General features: G+C 47.0%; 3 protein-coding genes across 6 annotated transcripts in view; 1 reads left to right on the top strand and 2 right to left on the bottom strand.

The window, feature by feature from the left end:
- The first annotated feature begins 221 nt into the window (after positions 1–221).
- On the top strand, positions 222–12,439 carry SLC6A20 (solute carrier family 6 member 20). Of its 3 annotated transcripts, XM_059848352.1 has the most exons (11): positions 222–342; positions 4,353–4,493; positions 4,928–5,019; positions 5,727–5,954; positions 6,936–7,046; positions 7,418–7,659; positions 8,525–8,687; positions 8,981–9,185; positions 9,932–10,091; positions 11,116–11,281; positions 12,177–12,439. In XM_059848352.1, the coding sequence occupies exons 1-11, from the start codon at positions 222–224 to the stop codon at positions 12,324–12,326; spliced, it is 1,779 nt and encodes a 592-aa protein (XP_059704335.1). In that variant the 3' UTR covers positions 12,327–12,439. The 3 variants fall into 3 exon arrangements, with proteins under 3 accessions (XP_059704335.1, XP_059704352.1, XP_059704343.1); XM_059848369.1 differs by lacking the exon at positions 4,353–4,493; XM_059848360.1 differs by lacking the exon at positions 6,936–7,046.
- Positions 12,440–13,131: 692 nt separating this feature from the next.
- On the bottom strand, positions 13,132–19,163 carry SNRPD1 (small nuclear ribonucleoprotein D1 polypeptide). The gene is made up of 4 exons (XM_059848380.1): positions 19,008–19,163; positions 18,357–18,433; positions 16,029–16,220; positions 13,132–13,790 (listed from the first exon to the last, which is right to left on the bottom strand). The coding sequence occupies exons 1-4, from the start codon at positions 19,019–19,021 to the stop codon at positions 13,714–13,716; spliced, it is 360 nt and encodes a 119-aa protein (XP_059704363.1). The 5' UTR covers positions 19,022–19,163; the 3' UTR covers positions 13,132–13,713.
- Positions 19,164–19,944: 781 nt separating this feature from the next.
- Positions 19,945–22,678, bottom strand: part of SACM1L (SAC1 like phosphatidylinositide phosphatase) — a 29,286-nt gene continuing 26,552 nt past the window's right edge. For both annotated transcript variants that reach the window (XM_059848331.1, XM_059848338.1), the window contains one exon: positions 19,945–22,051. In XM_059848331.1, coding sequence (XP_059704314.1) covers positions 21,915–22,051 — 137 coding nt within the window. In that variant the 3' untranslated portion in view covers positions 19,945–21,914. The remainder of the gene's footprint in view (positions 22,052–22,678) is intronic.

Raw genomic sequence — 22,678 nt, 5'->3', positions numbered from 1 at the left:
TCTGTGTGTGTCTATAATCTATTTACCAGCATTCCTATTTCAGTATGTGCCTGTTAATAAGATTAGTAATTAAAAAGCTTGATAGGAATTGGCAAGCATAGCTCCTCCGCCTTTCCCTCCCCTCCGAGCCGGACTGGCGTGCTGTGTGAGGCACGGTTGGCAGAGTACCTGAGGGAGTGAAGGCAGGAGGCTCTGCTGCAACCTCTGCCTGCAAGAAAGCAATGGAGAAATCCAGACCCTTATGGGACAATCCCCTGCAGTTTGTTTTTGCCTGCATTTCCTATGCTGTGGGGCTGGGAAATGTGTGGAGGTTTCCATACTTATGTCAGATGTACGGAGGAGGTAAGTGTGGTTTACATTTTCTCGCTTCCCTCAAGGAAGAGTGGGGCAAGCTTTAAGTGTGAAAGTATTTTGTCCATGTTCATGCTCTGTCCACCCAGCAAGGTCCAGGGCAGAGAGGAGGTCTGGCTTTCTGTTGTTGTGCAGTCTGTTTCATTGTGGCTTTATTTTATGTATTCTTTAGCATTAGGCTTTTACCTGACAGCTGCCCCAGTATAGTGGCATTGTTTCCTGTAAGTGCAATGAAACAGTGGAAAGGTCCATGTTTGCTAAAAATACTGAGGCAGAGTGAGAAATATAGATCCACATAGTATTCATTTATTATATTTTTGCTGCACTGAATCACTTTGAAAGTGTCAGAAACTGGTTCATGTTCTTGTACATTCACCTATGGGGACTCAGAAAATATTGAGAAGGGGAGATGATTATACTGATTTAACTTAAAGATCAGCTGTATTCTTTCAAGTACCTGTCATTAATATCTTATCTTTTCTTTAAAGCCTTACTTTGACTGCATATCTGCCTTGAAGTTGGCTGAAATGGTTTAATAAACAGGAGTTTCATAGCTACAGCCTCCCAGGAACCTTTGGAAATAAGGAGTAAATTGATTTGTCCTCCAAAAATAAATAAACCAACGAAAAAGACCTCAAAACCCTCTTTAAAAGTTTATCTTCCTCCTAGGTCCAAACTGGAGGAAGATGATATTTGTGGCATATATGAGCCACAGCTGTTCTTCCTTAGAAATGAAAAGTCAGTTAATTAGATTAATTAAAGGCCATTATTAATAATATCCTCTAGTATACAGCTACACCATTTTTGAAGAATCTTTAGAAACAGGCTCTCTATAAGACAACCAAGTTTTTTACTACTTCATACTTCATCGGTTGACATGGCTGGGGACCCATCTCAATCTTGCATTAAGGGACATGATGAGCATCTGCCTCATCTTCAGGTCTCCTTCTGCCTTTTCTTCCTTTCAGGAAGAAACACTGAGATGTTAAACAGATTTTATGCTTATTTTGTTGGCTTGTAGCTTACTTCTGAATACACTTGTGGTGGTAGCAGTTGGTTCATGCTGCTGTTTGAAAAGCTGTCTCAGTGCTGAGACTGCATGAGAGCTGTCCTGTGGGATCAGGTCAGAAAAATCCAAATAATATGGTGGTGAAGTGTCAGTAGAAGATAGATGCTGCAGTGGCTGAAGCTTTCTTAGACAGTTCAGATAGCAGAAATTATAGATGTGCTGTAAGTTTGCGTGTATTCCCCTTCACATGCTTTAAGGGTAAAGACTTAATGTCTGATGCTGAACTCTAGCACAAGGCTTAAAATGTGTTTCTGTACACAGTCAAACTGTACATGATCAGTTCTCTAGCAGCCCATCATGGCAGACATCCTGAAGGACAGCAAAACTGACTTTTTAGGGGCTTTGTGTCATTCTTTTAACCAGCCACCTGTATTGTGGTGAAATTCTCTGAAAGGTGGTAAAAATTATCTGAAATGTAACCAAACTGGAACATTTGGTTAAACTGAATAGAAGCTTAAATAAGCTTCCCTGTTCATTGCAAGGGCTTTGGACTAGATGATCTTTAAAAAGTGCCTTCCAACTCAAACTATTCTATGATACACCCAAGAATTTTGTAAAAAGCATGTTTTATAAGAACGTTTTTCCATTATTTTTCATTATATTTTCCATTGTTTTTCTCTTTAGCACTTGTATTTATGTGGGGAAAGGCAGCTCTTTCTACTGTGAAATTAAAACTACTGACAGGAGGTTTTGCTGTTCTTAATTATTTTATCCTCTGCCCTCTTAAAGAGGATTCTCTGGCTTTCCAGGTTTTCACAAAACCCGCGCATGAAGAACATCGTTTCAGGAACTTAAAAGCTGGATATGTCAGGCACTGGGATTAATTAGGGGTGCGCCAGTTTGTTTGGCATCTTCCTTGCAGTACAACACGGAGCCAGTCCCTGTCCTGCCCAGCAGGGCAATAGGGCCCTTATCGCGGATGATGCTCAGTAACCTGAGTATTTGCAGACTTTGTAACCTGTCATTCTGTCCATCAGCAGTTTCCCTTCTTCTCCTCCTTCTCCTTGCTTTCCTGCTGAGAGCATGACTGGAGCAGAGCAGGGCGCATTCAAACCTCGTAGGTGCAGTTCCTCTGTCCCTGAGCGGCAAACGAGGCTGGGCTGGGTCTGCAGCGGTGCTGGCGCTCAGCCGCGCTCAGCCCTGGGCGAGGAAGCCCCCGAGCACCAGGCAGGAGCCTGAGCAGGGCGAGGGTGCCACTGGCCAAGCCCAGTGCCTTGAGCAGAGCCAGAGCACACTCCGCACGTTTTGCCAACGACAGGGATCTGGCCTGGGGGCTGGTTTGTGCAGACAGCTGGCACCGGAGGGAGCAACGCCCGGTGTCAATGAGCGGGGAGTTGAGTGGAGCTGATTGACAAGCTGACAAGGAGCTGGTTTATCGGCTGCCCAGAGTCACTTGTGTGAAGCCTTTTGGTTCTCCTCTTTGGGAAGAGTAGCACTAGGAGCAAGATCTGTGTGCTAACAGGATGCAGAGCAAGGGGCAGGGGCTTAGCACTGGCACTCCCAGCTGCGGGGGGACATTGAGGTGAAGAACAAGCCTGAAGGCATTTCTCCTCCTTGCCAGTTGGCACAGTCAATGCCAAACAAGTGGTAGCGCTGCTGAGAGGGTGAAAAACCTTTGCAAGGGCCTAATGCTGATTCCCCTGCGGTACATGGCGGAACTGCCTCAGTGGCTGCTGGGGCAGCTCGCACCCCGCCGGCACAGAGCGGCTGCGGGAGCTCTTAAACCTCCGACGGCTCCCTTGCGGCATAGGAAGTTATCTAACAGACTAACAAAGGGGCTGTTAATAACAAGAGAGCTGGGAGGTGGGAAATTAATTCCCAGAAAAAAAACGGATTATTGCTCTGTGTTTATTTCCAGGTCTTTGCCTCAGTCACTGCATGGAGTTCATTCCTCCACAGCGCTGCACAGAGCCCATTGCAAGGAATGTTAATGCCACAGATTAAATCCTAAATAAGAGATATTTACGTAAATATTTTGGCTTGCTGTAAAAAGGGAAGCAGGGAAGCCTTCACAAAAATCCAGCTTTTGACTCAGTCAGCAGCTCTTTCTGAAGTGAGCCCCAGGTCGAATACAAGGATTTCATTTTTTTCTGGCAGAAATTTAAGCCAAAGCACATCCTGGTTGCCAGGCAGGAAGGTCCTTTTCCTTTCCTTGCTGTCAACCTTCCCATTCCTGTTGTTCCTCTTCCACAGGAGCATCTCTGTGGCTCTCCATGTGCAGGGAAGCAGGGATGAGCAGTCCCATGCAGGAGCCTGTGTCCCAGGATGTGCTACCAGGCTGGGAGGAAAGGCCCCGGGGGAAAAGCCTTCATTCATTTGCTGGTGCTTGTGGGCTCAGGATAGGAATTTGGGAGCTTTTTAGTTTGGTTTTTTGGTTGTTTGTTTTTTATTTTTAAGCAAAGCCAGTCTTCAATATGTAACTCAAAACTCTCTGTTTAACACAGACGTATCTATTACCTTTTCTTTGAGCACTTTGTCTGTGCAGCAGAACATCCCACACTGAAGTAAATCTTTCCCTCGTCCTCTTTGTCTCATTATGGGTTACAGGGTTTGGCAGATGGCTGGTTACCCTTTAACAGCCCCAGCCCCCAGCAGTGCTCAAACTGCCTGGATGCATCTGGGCAGCGCTGCCACACAGCAGTGAAGACCAACACAGTTTAACAGCAGAAATCCCAGCCCTGCCAAGTCTCTGCGGAAAATTCCCTGCGCCCAGGCAGTCAGCGCCCACCAGCCTCTGGGACTCTGCCTGAAACCTCTGTGAGATGTCCTTCAGGATTGTACCCTCAGTACTCCAGGTACCTGGACAGGACCAGGACCCAGATCCAGCCAGCCCCTGGGACATTGACAGCATGACTTGAACACAAATAGGGCAAAGTGGTGTTTATTGTGCTGCTGATCTGCTGAAGGCTGGCTGTTGGGTTTGTTCTCCCAGGTGGCTTTTTGATCCCCTACCTCATCATGCTGATTGCCGAGGGGATGCCCCTGCTGTACTTGGAGCTGGCTGTGGGGCAGCGCATGCGGCAGGGCAGCATTGGCGCCTGGAAAATAATAAGTCCCTACCTCTGCGGTGTTGGTATGTTCTCAGTTCCCATCTTTATTTTCCAGCATGCAGGGAACGTGGGTGATTTTAGATTGGAGAGCTTTGTCTTTCAGAAAAAACCCAGGTGGGAGCTCAGGTTTTACTAGGTCTCACCAGGCTGAGCAAAGCCAGACACCTCATGACATGCCTTTATCCTGTCCCTTGTTGGCCACTGGGGTGGCCCGCTCGCTGTGTTGGGTCTGGATTCAGAGGTGTGAGTCCCCCTGGCCTCAGGCAGACTGCCAAAATCATGTTGTGGAGGCCAGTGCTAAACCCAGCAGGGACATGCCCTGTGCACCTGGCTGTGCAGGGACAAACCCTCTCCTGTGTCAGCCATGGCAGTGCTGCTCCCGCATCCCACAGATGTTGTGGAGCCCTGGGAATTTTGGGGTTTTCTGCTGACCAAGTGTCTCCCTCCACACCCACAGGAGTTGCCAGTGTTGTCGTCTCCTTCTTCCTCTCCATGTACTACAATGTGATAAATGCCTGGGCCTTCTGGTACCTCTTCCACTCCTTCCAGGTGTGTGAGCTCCCAGCGGCCCAGCTTGGCCCTGCTGTGCCTGTCAGGGTCACAGTGGCTTTTCCTTGGTGCTGGATGTTGCATGGCACCATTGTCAACTGGGAATGGGGAGGTGGAGGGATGTCAAAAGCTTCAGAAACCCAGGGCTTTGTTGCAGGGAAAAAGTCAAGCAGTGATGTCCTCCTCCATGTTCCTCCAAAAGACATTGGCTATTGTCTTCTCCTCACCATGGAATTCAGGTCAAGGCCAGGCTTGTGACACCTTGGTCACATGTGCCTTGGTGCCAGGGTACCCTGCATCCCGGGATGGGCCTGTCTGATGTCGGGGAGATGTTTGGTCCCACGGTAGAGGCTTGGAGAGTGTCACCTCCAGGGGAGAGGATTAAAGAGGCTCAGTCCTTGGGGAGAGAATCAGTCTGGTCATCCTCAAGAGGGACAGAGCTGCTCTGTCCTGGGGCAGGGGGCTCAGAAAGGGTCATCCCCAGGGGAGAGGATCAGAAAACATAAGTCCTTGGGGCGAAGGTCATTGCCAAGGGAGATTGTCAAAAGAGATCATCCCCAGGGGAGAGGGTCATCCCCAGCCTCGGCAGCACCCTGCAGAGAGAAGCAAGCCCGGGCAGAAAGCCGCCCTTGCCAGCATCCTCCCTGTTCCCCACTGGCACCTCGTCTCTCCCTGCCATGCACTCACTCCATGACCCTTCCTCCCAGGACCCCCTGCCATGGGCCACCTGCCCCCTCAACAGCAACCGCACGGGCTACGAGGAGGAGTGCGAGAAGACATCGTCCACGCAGTACTTCTGGTACCGGCAGACCCTGAACATCTCCCCGTCGCTGGAGGCCAGCGGCAGCGTGCAGTGGGAGCAGGCGCTGTGCCTGACGCTGGCCTGGCTCGTGGTTTACCTCTGCATCCTCCGCGGCACCGCCTCCACCGGCAAGGTGAGAGCGGGCAAAGCCCCGCCGAGCCCGGGCGGGACGGGCGGAGCGCTGACAGGCACTGAGGAAAGGCTGCTGCTCCTTGGGGTCACGGTATCCCCCCGGAGCACCGAGCTCTGCTGCCCCTGCTGCCCTGCCAAGTTGCAGCTGAAGCAGGATCAATCAAAACGCTCAGTGATACTGAAAAAATAACCCAGGGAAGTCCTTTAAACACAGCCAGGTCTCTCTCATGGCCAATTGTCAGGCTGCTGGCCATGGGGAAAACTGTCTGCCCCAGCAGAGCCGTGTCAGGAGATGCCTATTCCTTGGTCTTTGCAAGAAAAACAAGACATCTACTGGGCATTTTTTGCTTGCTTTTTATTCACAGCAGAAGTTATGAGGAAGTGGGGAGAAAAACCCCAGTGTCCTGGCTGAGCCTGCACTACTAAGCAGCAAGCTGAAGGCTGTAATCCCCAAATCGTCTTAGCCAAATACAGAAAGCCAAGAGACTGTAAACTAGGAACAACCTCTTAAACTTGCTGCAACTGATTCAATTCGATTTTGATTCAATTTGATTAAATTCAAGTTTGATTTTGACCTTTTATAAGTTCTGCTTGTCTTCCTTGTAGAGCAAACATGATGATGATGATGATGTGATGATCACCTTTGCCGAATGAGTTTTTGCTAGATGGTTGTGAACTGGTGTTATGTCACCAAATGATGTAGAACTGAGTTTGCAAATGCTGCAAATATTTTAGATTTTTGTTTGATTTCCAGTCTAAGAGAAGATACTTGGAATAGTAGCACAGTGCTTCAGGATTATTAAAAACTTGTTTCCCTAAAATGTAAATCTAAAGTTAGATTTGTCTGATAATATTTCTTTAAAGATAATTACAGGATAACAAACACATTAATAGAAATTATTTATGTGAAGTGAGACTGACATAGTAGATTAGCTTTGTCTTACATACTCTTTAGACCAAGGTCTTTACCCTCTTTCTCCAGGTCGTCTATGTGACAGCCTCTTTGCCATACTGTGTTCTCATCATATACCTCATCAGAGGATTAACTCTTCATGGAGCTGTGAATGGGCTCATCTACATGTTCACACCAAAGGTACAGAATAACTGTATTGAATTTTTCAGGAAATGTTATTGATTACTGGGCACGTAAGTTTTTAAAAGGTCTTGGTCCTCCTTTTTATTTATACTGAATTTTTGCTGCAGTAACATAGGTCTGGCAGCTGGAACCCTCAGATGGGAATGGCTGGAGGCTGCCATGATGCCCATAAGCTGCTTGCTTTTTCCTGCAGAAAAAGACCTTCCCGTTAGCATAACCCACTGCTTCCAGTCAGAGCAGTAACCCTGCCCAAAGCCACCCCGGCCTGTAATGAGTGTGCAAAGAGCCCCATCCCTGCAGGCTGGAAGGGGCAGTGCTGAGCACTTAGTGGAACTTCATGGTCTTGCTCTCTCGTCTGACTTTTGCAGCTGGAGCAGCTGTCGAACCCCAAGACCTGGATCAGCGCTGCCACGCAGATCTTCTTCTCGCTGGGCCTTGGCTTCGGCAGCCTCATCGCCTTTGCCAGCTACAACGAGCCCTCCAACAACTGCCAGAGACACGCCATCATCGTGTCCCTCATCAACAGCACCACCTCCATATTTGCCAGCATCGTCACTTTCTCCATCTACGGCTTCAAGGCGACCTTTAACTATGAGAGCTGTATCAACAAGTAAGAGCCCTCTGTTTCACTGGTTTTCACTGCACGCTGTTCTGGGGCAGGTGAGGGGGGAGGTAAATAAATAACAGCACGCAGCACTGCCAGCACTGCCCCAAGACCAGAGCTGATACTGCTCTAATAAAGCTAAAGGAGCTATTCAAAGCGATGAAGCCTGAGATGAAAGGTCAGAGCGCTTTGCCTTTTGACACCTGGGTGCTGCTTCCAGGCACAGGCCTGGTCAAGAGGGTGAGTTCGCTTGGGCAAGCCACAGAGGCACTTTCCCCTGTGTTCTTGTCCTGGCCTGTGCTCCAGGGAGTGTGGGGGAGCTGATTAATAAATGCAGTGATGCTCAGATCTCCTTTTATAAGGCTAAGCCCTTAAGTTCTATGAGGTCAGCCTCCTTGGCTGTGATGCTCTGCAAGTGCCCAGCATCCTGCAGGATTGTGTCCTGTAGCTGCAAACTTGCGTGCAGTCCCTGGCACACGGCCCACGTCAGTTATACATTTACTCATATTTTTAGAGCTTTCTATCCATCTGTTGATCAGAGAGGAAACCAAGCTGCTAGTCCTTGCTTGTTGACAAAAGTTGATGGGGTGTGGACGTCAGACTGCAGGGCAAAGGGGAAGAGACACCAGGCAGCACTGGCCAGCACCCAAGATACCTGCCTGGGAGCAGCAGTGTGGGCACAGGAGCTGCTCTTTCCAAGGCACAAACGTGCAGAAGGTTGCTGGTGCCGTGACACTGTGCTGGAAGTGGTGCTCTCACCCAGGGACACTGAAGCCCTGGGACCAGCAAAGCATTCCCCCCGGGGCTGATGGAGAAAAGGGATGAGATGCCCTGGACCTGAAAGCCATTAAATTCCTGTAATCCTTCCCAGGGTGATCCTGCTGCTGCTAAATGCTTTTGACCTGGAGGAAGGCTCTTTAACAGCAGACAACCTCAATGAGATGAAAGATTACCTCATGGCCACCTACCCACAGGAATATGCCCAATTAGCACCACAGATTAAAAACTGCAGCTTGGAAGCTGAGCTAGACACGGTGAGTTGCCACTTTATGGTGTGTCCTTTGCTCCCATTGAGCCCAGGAGCTGCCTGGCCAGGGCTGGGGATCATTTCTACACCTCAGGATAGGGCAGGGGCTCGCTAGGGCCATTAGCATCCAGTGTCTGTGCAGTCGGGATAAACTGGTGAAGACCTCACCAGCCTTTGCTGTGGCAAGGCCACACCTCAGGTGTACATTGTCATGACACAGAGTCACTCTCTTTTGTCTTAAGTCCTTTATTGAGCTGAGAACTTGCCTGTAACTCAGTTTTCTCCCCTTGTCTCTATCAGGCTGTCCAGGGGACGGGACTGGCATTTATAGTCTATTCGGAAGCGATCAAAAACATGGAGGTGCCCCAGCTGTACTCTGTGCTCTACTTCTTCATGCTGCTGATGCTGGGCATTGGCAGCATGCTGGGGAACACGGCTGCCATCCTCACGCCACTGACCGACAGCAGGGTCATTGCCTCCCGCTTTCCCAAGGAGGTGATCTCAGGTAAGCACCTGCAGGCTGCAGCACAGGGCACACAGGGAGCATGTGTGTGTGTGTGTGTGTGTGTGTGTGTGCAGAAGCTGTGGTGTCCACCACTGCTGTTGAGTGAAGTGCAGGGAGCAGGGAATAGCAAATCTGCTGCTGGAAGGGTTTGTCTGCCCTTGTGAAATCCTGCCCATCCTGTGCAGTCCTTTCCCTTGAGAGCTCCCAAAGCACCAGGGCAGTTGAGGCTGTGTATTTCCCGGCTTCCCAACATACCCCAGCTCCTTCAGACTTGTGTCTCCTGACTGATGAAGCTCAAAGGGAGGGTACAAATGGCAGCATAGTTGCAGCAAGCAGCTGTTCAGTCACATTGCCAGTATCCCAACTATGAACCACCTCAGTCATTGGTCAAAAGAAATATATGCTCGTGTCTGGGCAAGGAAATCAGTTTTTAAAAACTTGTTTTAGCTGGATGCCCAGTGGCAACAGCAGATGCTGCATGTGCCTGTGACAAGGCTGTAGGTAAGACTTGGTTGTCTCAGCCGTGTCTGGGGTGATGTGTTGTGACTGTGCAGGTCTAAGGAGCAGCAGTTAAATGACAGTCACACATGCTAAGGGGCAGGTCTTTATCAAATGGGAAAAGAAAATCCTTCTCCTCAGAGAGAGCTGCTCAGCAGAAATCCCACCAGCTTGTTAGTCACAAGTGTGACATTTTCCCTACACAAACTTCCAGGTATAATGGCAGGATCCCTGTTTTATCCACACAGGTGTTGTGTGTTTCATGAATTGTATAATTGGCCTGATCTTCACCATGGAGGCTGGAAATTACTGGTTTGACATCTTCAACGACTACGCAGCCACCCTCTCGCTGCTGCTCATCGTGCTGGTGGAAACCATCGCTGTGTGTTACATCTATGGGATAAGGAGGTAAAAGCTTCCTTCATAGTCCGGCAGCTGGGGGAGCGGCCACGGGCCAGGAATAAAAATACTGCCTCGGGATAAATATTTCACCTGTGCTATAGGATCAGCAAGGGGATGGGGGTCTCCCCTGCCCTGCAGACCCCTTCTGGGGCCTTGGCTCAGGGCTGTGAGGGGCCAGGCTGGGCTGACACCATCTCTGCTGGCAGGGCAGTACTAAGGAGCTGTACACACAGCTCCCTGGTCTTGTCTTTGGTATCAGGAACAACTTCTGCCAAAATTCTGCTCCTCCCATGACAGGAATTCACCACAAGCACAAGAGTGCTAGTAAGTCTGGTTTCAAAGGTGGTCACCTTGCACATTGTTTGTCTCCCAAGTCAATCCTTGTGGGTAAAAGTAAGCTCTGGAGTCAGGAGAAGTTTTGAACAGCAAAGGTGTTTGAAAATAGCTGAAAGGAAAGGCTTCAGCATTTGCTTTGTTAGTCTGCCAGCACAGAGGGTGTCCAGACACATATGTGGGTATTTCCTCTCTGATGAGTTCAAAACCTTCAAGCCAGATCCAGGTCTCCTGTGAGATTTTAGGTACCATTCCCAGTGTCAGTGTTCCTCAAAGACAGTCAGGTAACAGCACTGAGAACACTCAGCTACACAAACCCAGCTGTTTTCTCCACAGTACTTCAGCATCATGCCTCCTCTCTGTCAGCTGACACCAGTAACTGCCCGAGCTTACACTCCAGGCAGAACTTTCTTGCTGTAGCTATTTCTAGCTACTCTCTGCAACTTGGGATTCTCTTGGAATCCTCACTGTCTTTGTTGATTTCCCCCTCACTGTTGTTCTGGTGAGCCAGCTTTTCAGACAATAATTCTCTGCTCATTTGTGGTCAACTGTACTCTCCTTTCTCATCCGACATCCTCAATTTTGTAGGTGGTTTTTGAAGTAACTCAGAACAAGGTATTCATCAAGTATCTGTAGCCAGTCTCAAAAATATGTGTTTGGTTTTCTTCACAAAATTGTTTGGTTTTCTTTTGAACAGATTTGAGAAAGATCTTTACACCATGATTGGACGCAAGCCAAACTGGTATTGGAAAATTATGTGGGCTTTTGTTAGTCCACTGCTTATTATAAGCCTATTTATTTTTTACCTCACCGACTACATCCTCACAGGAACATTGCAATACCAAGCATGGGATGCCACACAGGTAAGAGTTTTGGGTCTGGGCTTTTTTCCTGTTTTAAACCTTCCTTAGTTCCTACAAGGATACAAGCTTCTAACTACACTCTTCCACAAAATGGCGTTCTGAAAGCGAGTAGCTGGAGTCAGGGCCACTCCTTAATTTTGTGGAAAGGAAAACCAGGAAAACTTAGTGATGATGCAATGATTCTGTAAAATCAACTAATTTCCCTCTATGATTCCTAATCAACTCTTCATAGAATTAAATTTCACTCATGTTGAAGACCCAAATATCATCTTTAAAAATACACTTAAAAACTCCCTACTTTTAAAGTGTATTTACTGTGAGCAAAATTAGTGGTACTTCAAGAGAGCTGAGCTGCTGCTAGAATAGTTTTCATAATTTCCATACACATTTTTCTTCATGGCCAGGACAATTTCTTAAGAATACTAGACTGTGCAATTACTAATGGATAAATAATCACTGGTTTTGTAACATTTTGTGGAAATGTTTCCATCATGAGGGAACAAAGCACATAATTGTTTTCATGTCATGGCCAATTTAGGACTCATGGCAGGCCTGGCCTGTTGACTGGGTGTCAGCATGAGCCCATGGCTCCAGGAGAGGAACAGCGCCCTGACAGAGGTCAGGGCCCAGCCACCTCATTAAGAAACACAAATCAAGCCCAAATCTGCTCTTTACCAAAGCTTGCAGAAGTTTCCCTCAATCCTGTTGTCAGCAGCTCTGTTCTTGTCAGTTTTCAGTGTGTGTGGCTGGACAGAGAACACCGAGGGCAGCTGTGGGCTGCCACAGACTGAAAATGCTTCTCAGAGGTCCTGCTTAGATCCATACACACAGCTTTGCTCCTGACCCAACTCTGGGACAGATCCATCAGATCCAACACTGCTTTTCTCCCTTGCAGGGCCAGCTGGTGACCAAGGATTACCCAGGCTATGCCCTGGCAGTGATCGGGCTGCTGGTGGCATCATCCACCATGTGCATACCCCTGGGAGCACTAGTGACTTTTATAAGGAAGAGACTGAAGAGGGAACGAGTTTCAACTGTTGCATGAAATCTGACAGCTGGATTTGGGAAGACCTTACCCCCGTCACCAGCGACTGGGCACTTCTGGAAGACAGCAGCAACCATTATTTGTAGCAGCTACTTAGAGAGTTGAGAATGGTGGGTGCTATATCGACCAAGAAGTGCTCTTGGGAGGTTCCACAATGGTTTGGGGGAAAAAAGCTCTTCTGTAACAAGATGAAGCTGTAAAGTGACCTCTGTAAGAGGTGAGAAGGAGAAGAGCAGCTCACAAAATGCCAGCTAGCACAAATTAACCAGCACATCAGCCCATTACACATTAGGTGATTCTTTTCCACTGTTGTAGCACTGCCTGTGTGCAAACATGAACAACCAAGCATGTACCTGCACCAATTTACCAGCAAATGCCCCCAAACCATTCAAGACACTTAAGCATACTCATTGTTTGAAATGACATCTGTATTTCATAAACAGGTGAAACTGCTGAAGTCTGGCAATGAGAATGTGAAAATTGCTTTCCTACACGGGAAAAATCAGCAGGATGGCACTGGGAGATAAATTTGGCCAATGTGGCTTCTTCATACTTGTGTCCAGCAAAGCAGTGAATATATATATTTATATTTGCATGTATCTATATATATGTGCACATATGTGTGAGCTGCACAAGTTCTCCCACCTCCAGAAGTAAGCTTCCAATTCCAGCATGCAACTGTGTGCTGTGCTGTACTTTGTATTTTCTAGGGATGTACTTCAGGTACACTGAAGATATCTGTGATAAAGCTGCTTTACGAGCCCCACCCAAACAACAGTATGCCATATAATTAGCTTTGACAAAGTTCATATCCAGGTATTCTTTAATCATCAGATGTAACAATCCAGCAGTTCCATGGACCTGGTTAATTTCCCTGTGCAAATGTTTTATAAAGACAGCAACATGTTTAAATTGCAAGCTTCATGTAATAGAAAACATTAAAATTATATCTACGAACTTTAGAAAAGGCTGCTCTGAAGAACAGTATTAGAGATACACTCACAGGACAAGGGTTCTCAATACAGCATCTAAACTACGGAACCATTAGAAGATGGCAAGTGCCTTTAGAAAAGAGGGATTAATTTCAAACACTGTTAAAGCACAACACAAGTCTCCCGTTCTGGGGCAAAAAGCAAGAGGAATTGTACAGCCCCCAGGGTGGGCAAAATCTCGACAGCGACAACCAAGATCTGTGTAGTCTGCAACGGCCCTAGAAACAGGACACACCTGCCTCCCTCCTCCCTCCCCAGGCTTTGCTAACAAAGGAAAGACACCTTTTCACATTTCAGTTTATTAAAAATGGATACCATAAACAAGACCTGTACAAAATAAACCTGAAATTGCCTAGAATATGGTAATTGCCCAGAATTGCCCAGAATATGAGAAGTTATCGTCTTGGGCCTCCTCTTCCTCTTCCACGACCTCGGCCTCTGCCACGGCCTCTTCCACGGCCTCTTCCAGCAACTTGGCAGGTAAAAGAAAAAGAGAAAATAAAGTGAGACTGAGGAGACTTTCTTTTTGACTAAAACATTCTGTATTGAGCATAATCACCACACTGCTTTCCTGTGATAAGACATTATGTTAGGTATTAAGTCTGTTAATGCTCAGTAAGTTTCAGGCAATATTTTCATCTTTTGTGTTAATTCTTCCAGTATACAACTTCCACAGACTACTGTCTGTCCTTGGCTTCACTGCAGAAAACAAGGGCATAAAATAGTTGGCTGCTCCCAAATGACTCGGTAATCTGACAGGAAACCAGGAATCATTTTTTTCCTATATATATATATACAGTCTAGTTTTTTTAAGAGAGAAATGCGAATTTTGACATGCTGTGAGATTCCCAAACCCATCCTGTCTCAGGCACCATGTGGAAGGTCAGCATTTTGAAAGGATCTCAGCATCCACGAGCTCCTACTAGTCTCAGTGATGCCTCTGCCAATTGCAGATGTGATTCTAAGGCAAAGGTCTTGATTGTGTGCTCCCAGTTTTAATTACTGCTATTTAATTGTAAAGGGAAGACAGAATCATACGACAGTGCAGGCCACAAGCAACTCCTGAATGTCATACGAGCCATAAGGCGGTAATGTGCCTTTGCATCTCTCTCTCCCAAAGAAATGTGACCCAACAGGTTGCAAGGACACTCCGCAAACTTTAGATTATTGGTTCTTTTCAAACGTGTTTGTGAGTGCAGGGCTCAAAAAGATACTGAAAACTGTGCAGCAGCACGTGGCTCTCTAAGAGACAACCACTGGTGCCCACATTCAAGGAGAAGGCAGTGACAATTATTCTGGGATGTAGGTTAGAAATTCAGAAGAGACAGAAGAAGCATAGACATAGGACAAATTTGACCTAAGCAAGGTTCATGATATTGTTGGTAATACACTGACCCTGTAAAATCTATGGAAGCATCAACCCCAGGTGGAGGATGACACCATCAGCAGGTAGCTGTGCTCACCAAGTGCCAGCACACTTGGACTCAAGGCACACGTGGCACACACACCCCAGCCAGTATCCTGCCCTTTCCTGACCACTTGCTAAGTACAGAATCAGGGGTTTTACACTTCTGAAGCCCACGGGCACTTATGGATTAAGGCAAAGCACAGCACAGCTTTGGTCTGAGAGTGCTTCCGCACACTGGGCATGCAGGGAGCATCAACTGGAGGTAACTGGAGCTATCAGGGCTGCCTTCCCCAAAGCTGACACCAAGTAGGGATGCTCTTGTTCACACCACAACAGGAAAAAGCAACCCAACCACACTCATTTCTCCGTGTGGTCAGATTGTTTTTAATGAACTTGAGAGGAGCAAAGCCCCTCCATGAGCTTTATCCTTATTCCCCACCAAGGCAGCAGCTGCAGTGCTCACACTCCGTGCTGCACAGCTGAGGTTCACCAATGCAGAACACCCTGCACGCCCACATACTTCAACACTAATTACAGGAGAAATGGTACAACATGATTTTAGAGCACAATTAGCTTTCACTTACAGCTCACTGTTTTTAAAACACACATTAACTGGTGGGCAAAATATAAACTGCTGCTGATTTCCTGGGGTTTACTGGAGACTCATCTTCAATAGTGTGGATTAAACTTGAGTTACAGTCTATACTGTTAGGCTTCCAAAGAGAAAGATTTTTATTCAGCAGCACTTTGAAAAAGAAAGTTCCAGGAAGAGCAGAAGAGCTGAGACTGGAACACTACTGGGAGCCAAAACTGGAGATGTGCTCACTGGAATATAGCCTTGATTCCCTCAGGTCTATCAAATCCAGAGATACCATTTTTATCCCCCACCAATTCCAGTGAACCATTCAACACCATCTGAGATACAGTCCTGCATTTATTATCTGTGTGAAGCTCCCCATACAAACTGAGGAAACACAGACACCAGAAGAAGAGGAAGCAAATCTCTTTGGGTGCCAGTTGTAAGACTCAGATAGGTTAAGACTTACTCAAGCTGATAAACATTTACACTTTTAAAAATAGATGCATGAAAAGCCGTAACACAACTTCATGTGAATAAAGCTCTGCAGATGCCAAGGAGGTGGGCAAGGCAGACTGAGCCAGTGCCGTGTCAAACCCTCAGGGACGAAGGAATTCAATGCCAAATGCACATGTTGACAGACTCCAATCAGACACCTTCAGACACACAGTACTAAAATGCACACAAAGGCAGAACAAACACAGAGCAGGAAAGCACAAACTCACCTGCTTCTCTTTTCTTGGATTTGACTTTTGGTTCAACATCCACTAGCAAAGTATCCAGAGGCAAACTGTCTGGTAGAATGAAGTAGCGGATGTTGTTCCCTCGAATACTCAGTGTCTCCAGCTGTACGGGCTCTCTGTTCTTCAGTGTCATTTTCACTGCTTTCAGATGCGTGTTCATACTGACATCCACTCCTGAAACAACACAAGCCTCATTTCAGGGATAAGGTCTCTTGTTGCCTGTTTTTAAGTACACACATGAAATGAGATTTATCCTGTTCATCAACACCTGCTTCTACCACTCATGAATTAGCAACATCTTCAGCAACATTTACCTCCTGATAAAATACATTCAACACCAGAGTGCATTCTCTATGACAGTACATAAAATACCTCACTGCAAGGAACAACCACTGTGGCTACAAACTCTGAGAACAGCCAGTACACAAGAATTGTATGGAATCAGTACTGTGCACACTGTGCTGTGCTTTGCACAATTCCAAACTGGAAAAAACATCTGAGCTGGATGCATGTACTGTGTAATAGCCATGAGAAGCAATTAAAAAATTCCAGAAGTTTTTATTTTGCATATCCAGAGCTTTAGGTGGGATCTGATCTCCAGTTATTAAGATCAAAATGACAGTGATTTTATTTTTCTGTCGTCTCCCCCTCCCTCTGGATTTTACACAGCTCCACCTGACCCAGTCCCTTGGCTGGTGTGAGGGGCATTACACAAAACCTGCCCCTTCATCCCTGCTCCTGCTCTGGAGCTGGGAGGAAGAGGACATTGTGCAATGTTTTTGCAGATTCTTACCAGAAAATGAGAGAGGCTTTGCTCAGCAATTAAGCCTGAAAGAGCAGTGAGGTCAGGAGCCCAGCAGAGTGTTTGCTTCCTATCTGGCTGGGTTCAGCAGAGCGTGCAGCAATCGGGCACCAAGGTGGCTCCCTCAGCTCTTAATCAAAGCTGATGGACCTGGCTGCAAAATAATGCCAGTTTTGAACTCTGCCAAATCCCCACAGATTGCTGCTGGCCAAAAAAGCACCTCAACAATCCTCCAGGATAAAACTCAAACTTGACAAGAGTTGTATCTTTTTTTTTTTCCCATGAGTGACTGGGCAGAAGAGCTCCGAAAGCCACCTGGGGGTTAGTTTAGGAAGGGAGATGGAGCAGCTTTCTCAGCTCAGCCCTGAGGGTTTGCCTCATTAAACACACCGTGCCCCACCTACATCCCACCTGCTCTAAGTACAGCTCATGGGAACACTGAGAGCAACGTCCCTCACTGAGGTTATTAAAGCAGACAAAAGCTTGCACACGTTTTAATACCTGAAAACCACTAAATGAGCCCTGCAGAATTCCCTGCAACTTTCAGCTCAGTGATATAAAGAAGCACCTGCTAATCAGGAACCCCCATGGACCCACAGGACAGACCTCTGGCATCAGGGGGGGAGCAGATTCTCTTGGCCAGAATTCTTCTTTGCCCTGTATCCCACACCCAGGTATTCCACACCCAGCTCTGCCGTTTTCAAACCCGCCTCTCACACAATCAAACATATGCAAATATGTATTTCCACCTAGGCTTACCTTAACAAAAAACATGCTCAACAGGAATATTAATTTTTAGTCTACATGCAAAATTTAACCAATTTAAGCCCACATCAGCTGGAAAAGGTTGCCCAGGGAAGCTGTGGATACCCCATCCCTGGAAGTGTTCCAGGCCAGGCTAGTTGGGGCTTTGAGCAACCTGGTCTACTGGAGGGTATCCCTGTGCATGGCAGAGGGTTAGAACCGGATAATCTTTAATGTCTCTTCCAACCCAAACCATTTTGTGACTCTGTGACTGTGCTACTAAAATTCTAAGAGACTACCGAGCAAGGTTTGTTAAGAGTTTGCTTCCTTCCCCCCCTGCCCCGAGCCTGTCTGCCGGCAAGGCTGCAGCTGGGCTCAGAGGTCCCAGTGCTACAACGAATTTACAGCTCCCAGCAGAACCTTTAAAACAAATCTCTGACCACGGATGGACTCACCCACTACTACACATCAAAGACAATCTGTGACCCACTGAAATTCCCAAGTACTTTCGTGGTTGCCTATGGAGAGCTGGCTGGTCACAGCTCCCCACTGTTCCCAGCAACCGCCGACAATATCCAGACACTTCCACAACACAAACACACTTCGCGCTTGCACACAAAGGTACGAATTACAAAGCTCATCTCCTGCATTTCCCTGTGCCGGTCCCCGCAAGAGGGAGCACAGGACAAAAAACTCATTCAAGCCGCGAATGCCAATCGTCTGTCGAAAGGCAACGGGGAGTACTTTGCTGCATCCTCCCATACCTGTGATCGTTCCATGCACCTGCGTCCCATTCTTCAGCTCAATGGTCACAGTCTCATGGCTCAGCTTCATTAGAAACCTGGAAATTAAAAACGCATTTTAAAAAACCCCAGCCCGTTCACTTCCACATAAAGCCGTACGTGTTTAGACAGGCAGCACCCAGCAGTTCCGCATCCTGAGCTCCCACAGACGGCGCTCACGGATTCTGCTGGGGATGTTCAGTGGCACACTCCACGTCCTGCCCAGCCACCGGGAGCAGCGACGCTCGAGTGACACACTGCCGGATCCAGCATCTACTTCCAGGCGAAACGGCCATTATTGTACGAAGAAGGAACCATTTTAAAAATCGTTACAATCGCGGCAAGGCAACGCTAACGCACTCCGGGGGGTTTCCCTCCGAAAAGTGGGACGAGGGCTTTACTGAGCGACCCGCGCAGGCCCCGGGGCGGGAGCGCGGCCCGGCACAGCGGGGTTCCCGCCCGGCCCAGCCCATCCCGGGCTGCTCCCGCCGGGCCCATCCCGGGCCGCTCCCGCCCGCGGTGAGGGGGAGAGCGCGGGGCGGCCCTGAGGGCGCGGGCTCGCCCGGCGCTGCCGCCGCGGCCGGGCGCGGGCAATCCGCCTCCATCCATCCCCATCCGCGCCCACCCGCTCACCTGACGAGCTTCATGGCGGCGGGAGGGCGGCCCCGGGCGCGGAGCGGCGGCGGGCGGGGAGCCCCGGGCGAGCGGAGAGCCCCGGGCGAGCGGAGCCCCAAGCACGGTGGGGCGGACGCGCCTCTCGGTCAGGCCGCGCTGGGCCGCGCGCGCCAGGACGCTGGCGCGACAGCGCCCCCTAGGGGGCGGGCGGACCCGCGAGCGCCGGGCAGCGCCCGGTCCCGCCCGTGCGGGGAGAGGGCGGGGAAAAGACGAGAGGAGGGAAAAAAGGGATGGGGGGAAAATGGAGGAGATGTGAATAGAAGTGAGGGGACTTGGTCTATAAAAGCCTGGCTGTGCGTAAGGTTTTACACCTACCAGCTCGCCTTCCTTAATTAAAAATAAATGTTAGAAAAGAAAAAAAGAAAACCCTACTTTGTTTTAAACCTGCTTTGAGCTTTACAAATAGGAAAAAAATCCACAGCCTAGAACCTGTAAAGCACTAATTTATTGTGAAAAAAATTATGGTTTCAGGATCCAGAACTGTAATAGCAAGAATCTTCTCTGTGCGTGTCAGTCTCTTCCCCTAGCGAAGGTAAAAGGGAAAGGAGGAAGACACTTAGAATTTTCATCTATTGGTATGGTCAATAAGGGTGCTCTTGTGAGGAAAGAGGCAAAGAGCCATCAGCCCTGAGCAGAGGTGACACTGGGGATGCAGCACTGGAGCACTCCAGCCACAGGTGCTCCAGACAGAGATCCAGCCATGGCTGAGGAGCAGAACACCTCGTAGTGCAGACTGAGATCAAGCTCTGCCTGAGATCAGCACTGTTTGAGTGGTGATTCCCCACCTGCAATGAGCACACACAAAACTGAAGCAGCCTTCAGGTGTGACACAGCTCCTAAGGAATGATTTGGGAACAGTCTGTTCCAAAGCACAAAATGCACTGCAGACAGCACATCTAGAAAAGCTGAACATTTTATTGTCATTTAAGAGTAGTACACCATTTGTGATTTTAGAAATACAGACTCTTTGCAAAGCACTGAAACACAGGTGCCTTCCAACTTCTAAAACCTACATTATTCTACGTCTTACAAACCTTTTATATTAGCAATTCAAGTTTGGTCTTTGCTGCAACAAGTTCTTCACCAAAGATACAACAACTTAGTTCTAGACTGCAAGACAACTGCGCCAAGTTTCAAACTCCACCTGCCAGTGAGCCACCAGAACCACTGCTTTCAAATATTGAGTCTACGATGTTCTTGTACTTTGTGCCCATGAGGGAGTTCACCTTTGAAAACTTTAAGTTAGGAGGATTTTCCAGTTAGCCACCAACTGGTATTTTTCCATTACAGCATCTAGAAGCAAATGGATACCTTGCAAGTACTAGTGCTCATGAACAGGTTATGTTTATACAAAACCCAGAGAGGCCTCCAGAAACATTCAAGGTTAAAATTAACAGTTGCAAAAGGAAAAAAAAAAAAAAAGAAAAAAAAAGAAAAAAGAAGAAGAATCTGTACATATTTTCAGTCATAACACAAGGGAACACTGGAGTATCAGTGTTTTGTGTTCTAGCTTCAATAGTGACACCTGTGCTAGCCCTAGTAGTATTCTACATGTTTGTCCCTTCCCCCCATTTAAATTTTATACTCGCAATCTGAATATACAGCTGTACTTACAGGAAATATTAAACAATGCACAGCGCCTTAAGCAAGTTCCATGTCTGGTTTTGAACAAACCATATAAAATAAGTGACAAAATAGTTTAAAATTGGTCCTTATTTTTATACAGCTTGGAAGCACTAAATTTAAAGACACACATTAACCAGCACAAATTAGTCAGCAGTTTTTTTTTCTTAAAAGAGTGTGTTACAGTATCATGCATGAAAAGCAAGCTGCTGCTCCCAAGTAGAAATACGGAGTTTGGACTTACTGCTTTCTTCTCAGGCTGTTATTCCTTCTTTCATAAATTATTTCAACATAACCAAGGACAGAAGCAGCTGACCAGCAAAACAATATGAAGTTCATCTTTTTATGTTGTGACCCATTCTTAAAGTAATGAAGTACTTTGGAACTTTAGCATAAGGAAGGTTGAATAAACACTGCAAAGGACTTTTACATTCTTTGATTTTGTTTACATCTTCAGAAAGAAAATTCTATATTTTAACTCGCTAACTACTGGATTTTCATATGGAGACTGTAGTATTGAAACAGTGCAAGACATTTGCAACTTCAGGAACATCCAATTACACTGCCCTTCCACCCAAACAATGATTAGCAGAATATTGCATCAGTTCTAGATAAACAAGACAGGACAAAAACCTCATTTTAGAATAGCATTAGGATTCAAAAACCTTTCATATTTAGTGAAAAGAATCCACACACGAATATGACAGACAGACTCCTTAACACAGACTTTATCACAACGAACGTAATCCAGCTGTAAGTCTGGACCAAGACTTTTTATTGGTAAGAAGCCATATTTATTCAGAGATCCCTATCAGATGTTCCATTAATAATGCTTCAACATTTGGGTATTTTGAGACATGAACAGCATCAAAGCTCTCTCCTGTCAAGGCCAAAAAACCAGCTGGAACAACCCAGGTGGAGCATGAGCTTAAGCAGTCCACTTAAGCTCCAATAACATTCCAGATACCAAAAAGCTGGCTTTTGTCTTTGCATTACCCCAGTAAGAGTGGAGTCCTGTCCACTAATGCAATATTCCAAAGACCATTGCAACTAAGACTGTCAAGTCAGGTCTCAGTTGAAAGCTACCGCCACCACAGGACACCATTTCCTTACCCCGACCCCCACCACTGCCAAGGAAGAATGTTCATAAGAGCATTTTTCGGTGTGGAAAGCAGGTCAGTAGAGACTCCAAGTGTGGCTTGAAGAATCCTCAGTACCAAGCCGCTTTCCACACACACAAATTCAGTCCATCTTCTCCTTCTGGACCAGCTTGGGTGCATCTACAAAATCCTTGCCATTGTAAAGGATGATAGCAAAAGTTCCAAAGCTGGCACTTCCCCAGAAAAGCACATAGGCCAGTGTCTCAGTCCATGTATCACCTGAGAAGAGAGTCAGATAAACCTTTTAGCTCATTATCTCCAATTAGCAGACAGTTTTACTTTAGGACAAATGCAAATATTTAAAGCTCTCCCTCAGAGATTTGTTGTCAAATGAAATCAGAAGTCTTCCACAGATCTTTTTCTGTTTCCTTACCTTGGAATATTTGTATTTGCATCACAGTTCTTGGAATACACTAAATAGAGATCTATGGAAGTCAGCCAAGAACTCGACTGGCAACAATGTTAGAAAATTCAAGGCAAAAACCTTCACCACTCCCAACACAGATTTAGATTAAAGGGAAATACACCAGAACCAGGTTTATGCCTGTATCTGACAGCTCTGAATTGTCTTTCTGCCCGAAGTCAGACAGGGATTCCTCTGGGGCTTCATCCAGCCTACAATAAAGCTACAGGTGAATCTAAATTTGGAGATAATTACTGTGCCTTACTTGACTTCTACATGAATTTTAATATTGTTTTCTATAGCATCTCCATTTTTTCCACACTAATGAATCAGTGCTAAACCTCAATCTCCAGAGCCATGTTCAAGCACCGTTTAGAATGACTGAGAAGCAATTCTGCACTTGAACAGTTACTGGTAACCATTTACACAAAATTCACAGAGAA

The sequence above is a fragment of the Haemorhous mexicanus genome, chromosome 1, assembly GCF_027477595.1.
Source record: "Haemorhous mexicanus isolate bHaeMex1 chromosome 1, bHaeMex1.pri, whole genome shotgun sequence".
Taxonomy (NCBI): Eukaryota; Metazoa; Chordata; class Aves; order Passeriformes; family Fringillidae; genus Haemorhous; species Haemorhous mexicanus.
The sequence above is the reverse complement of the archived record's forward strand: the minus strand, read 5'-3'. Positions and strand labels throughout refer to the sequence as shown.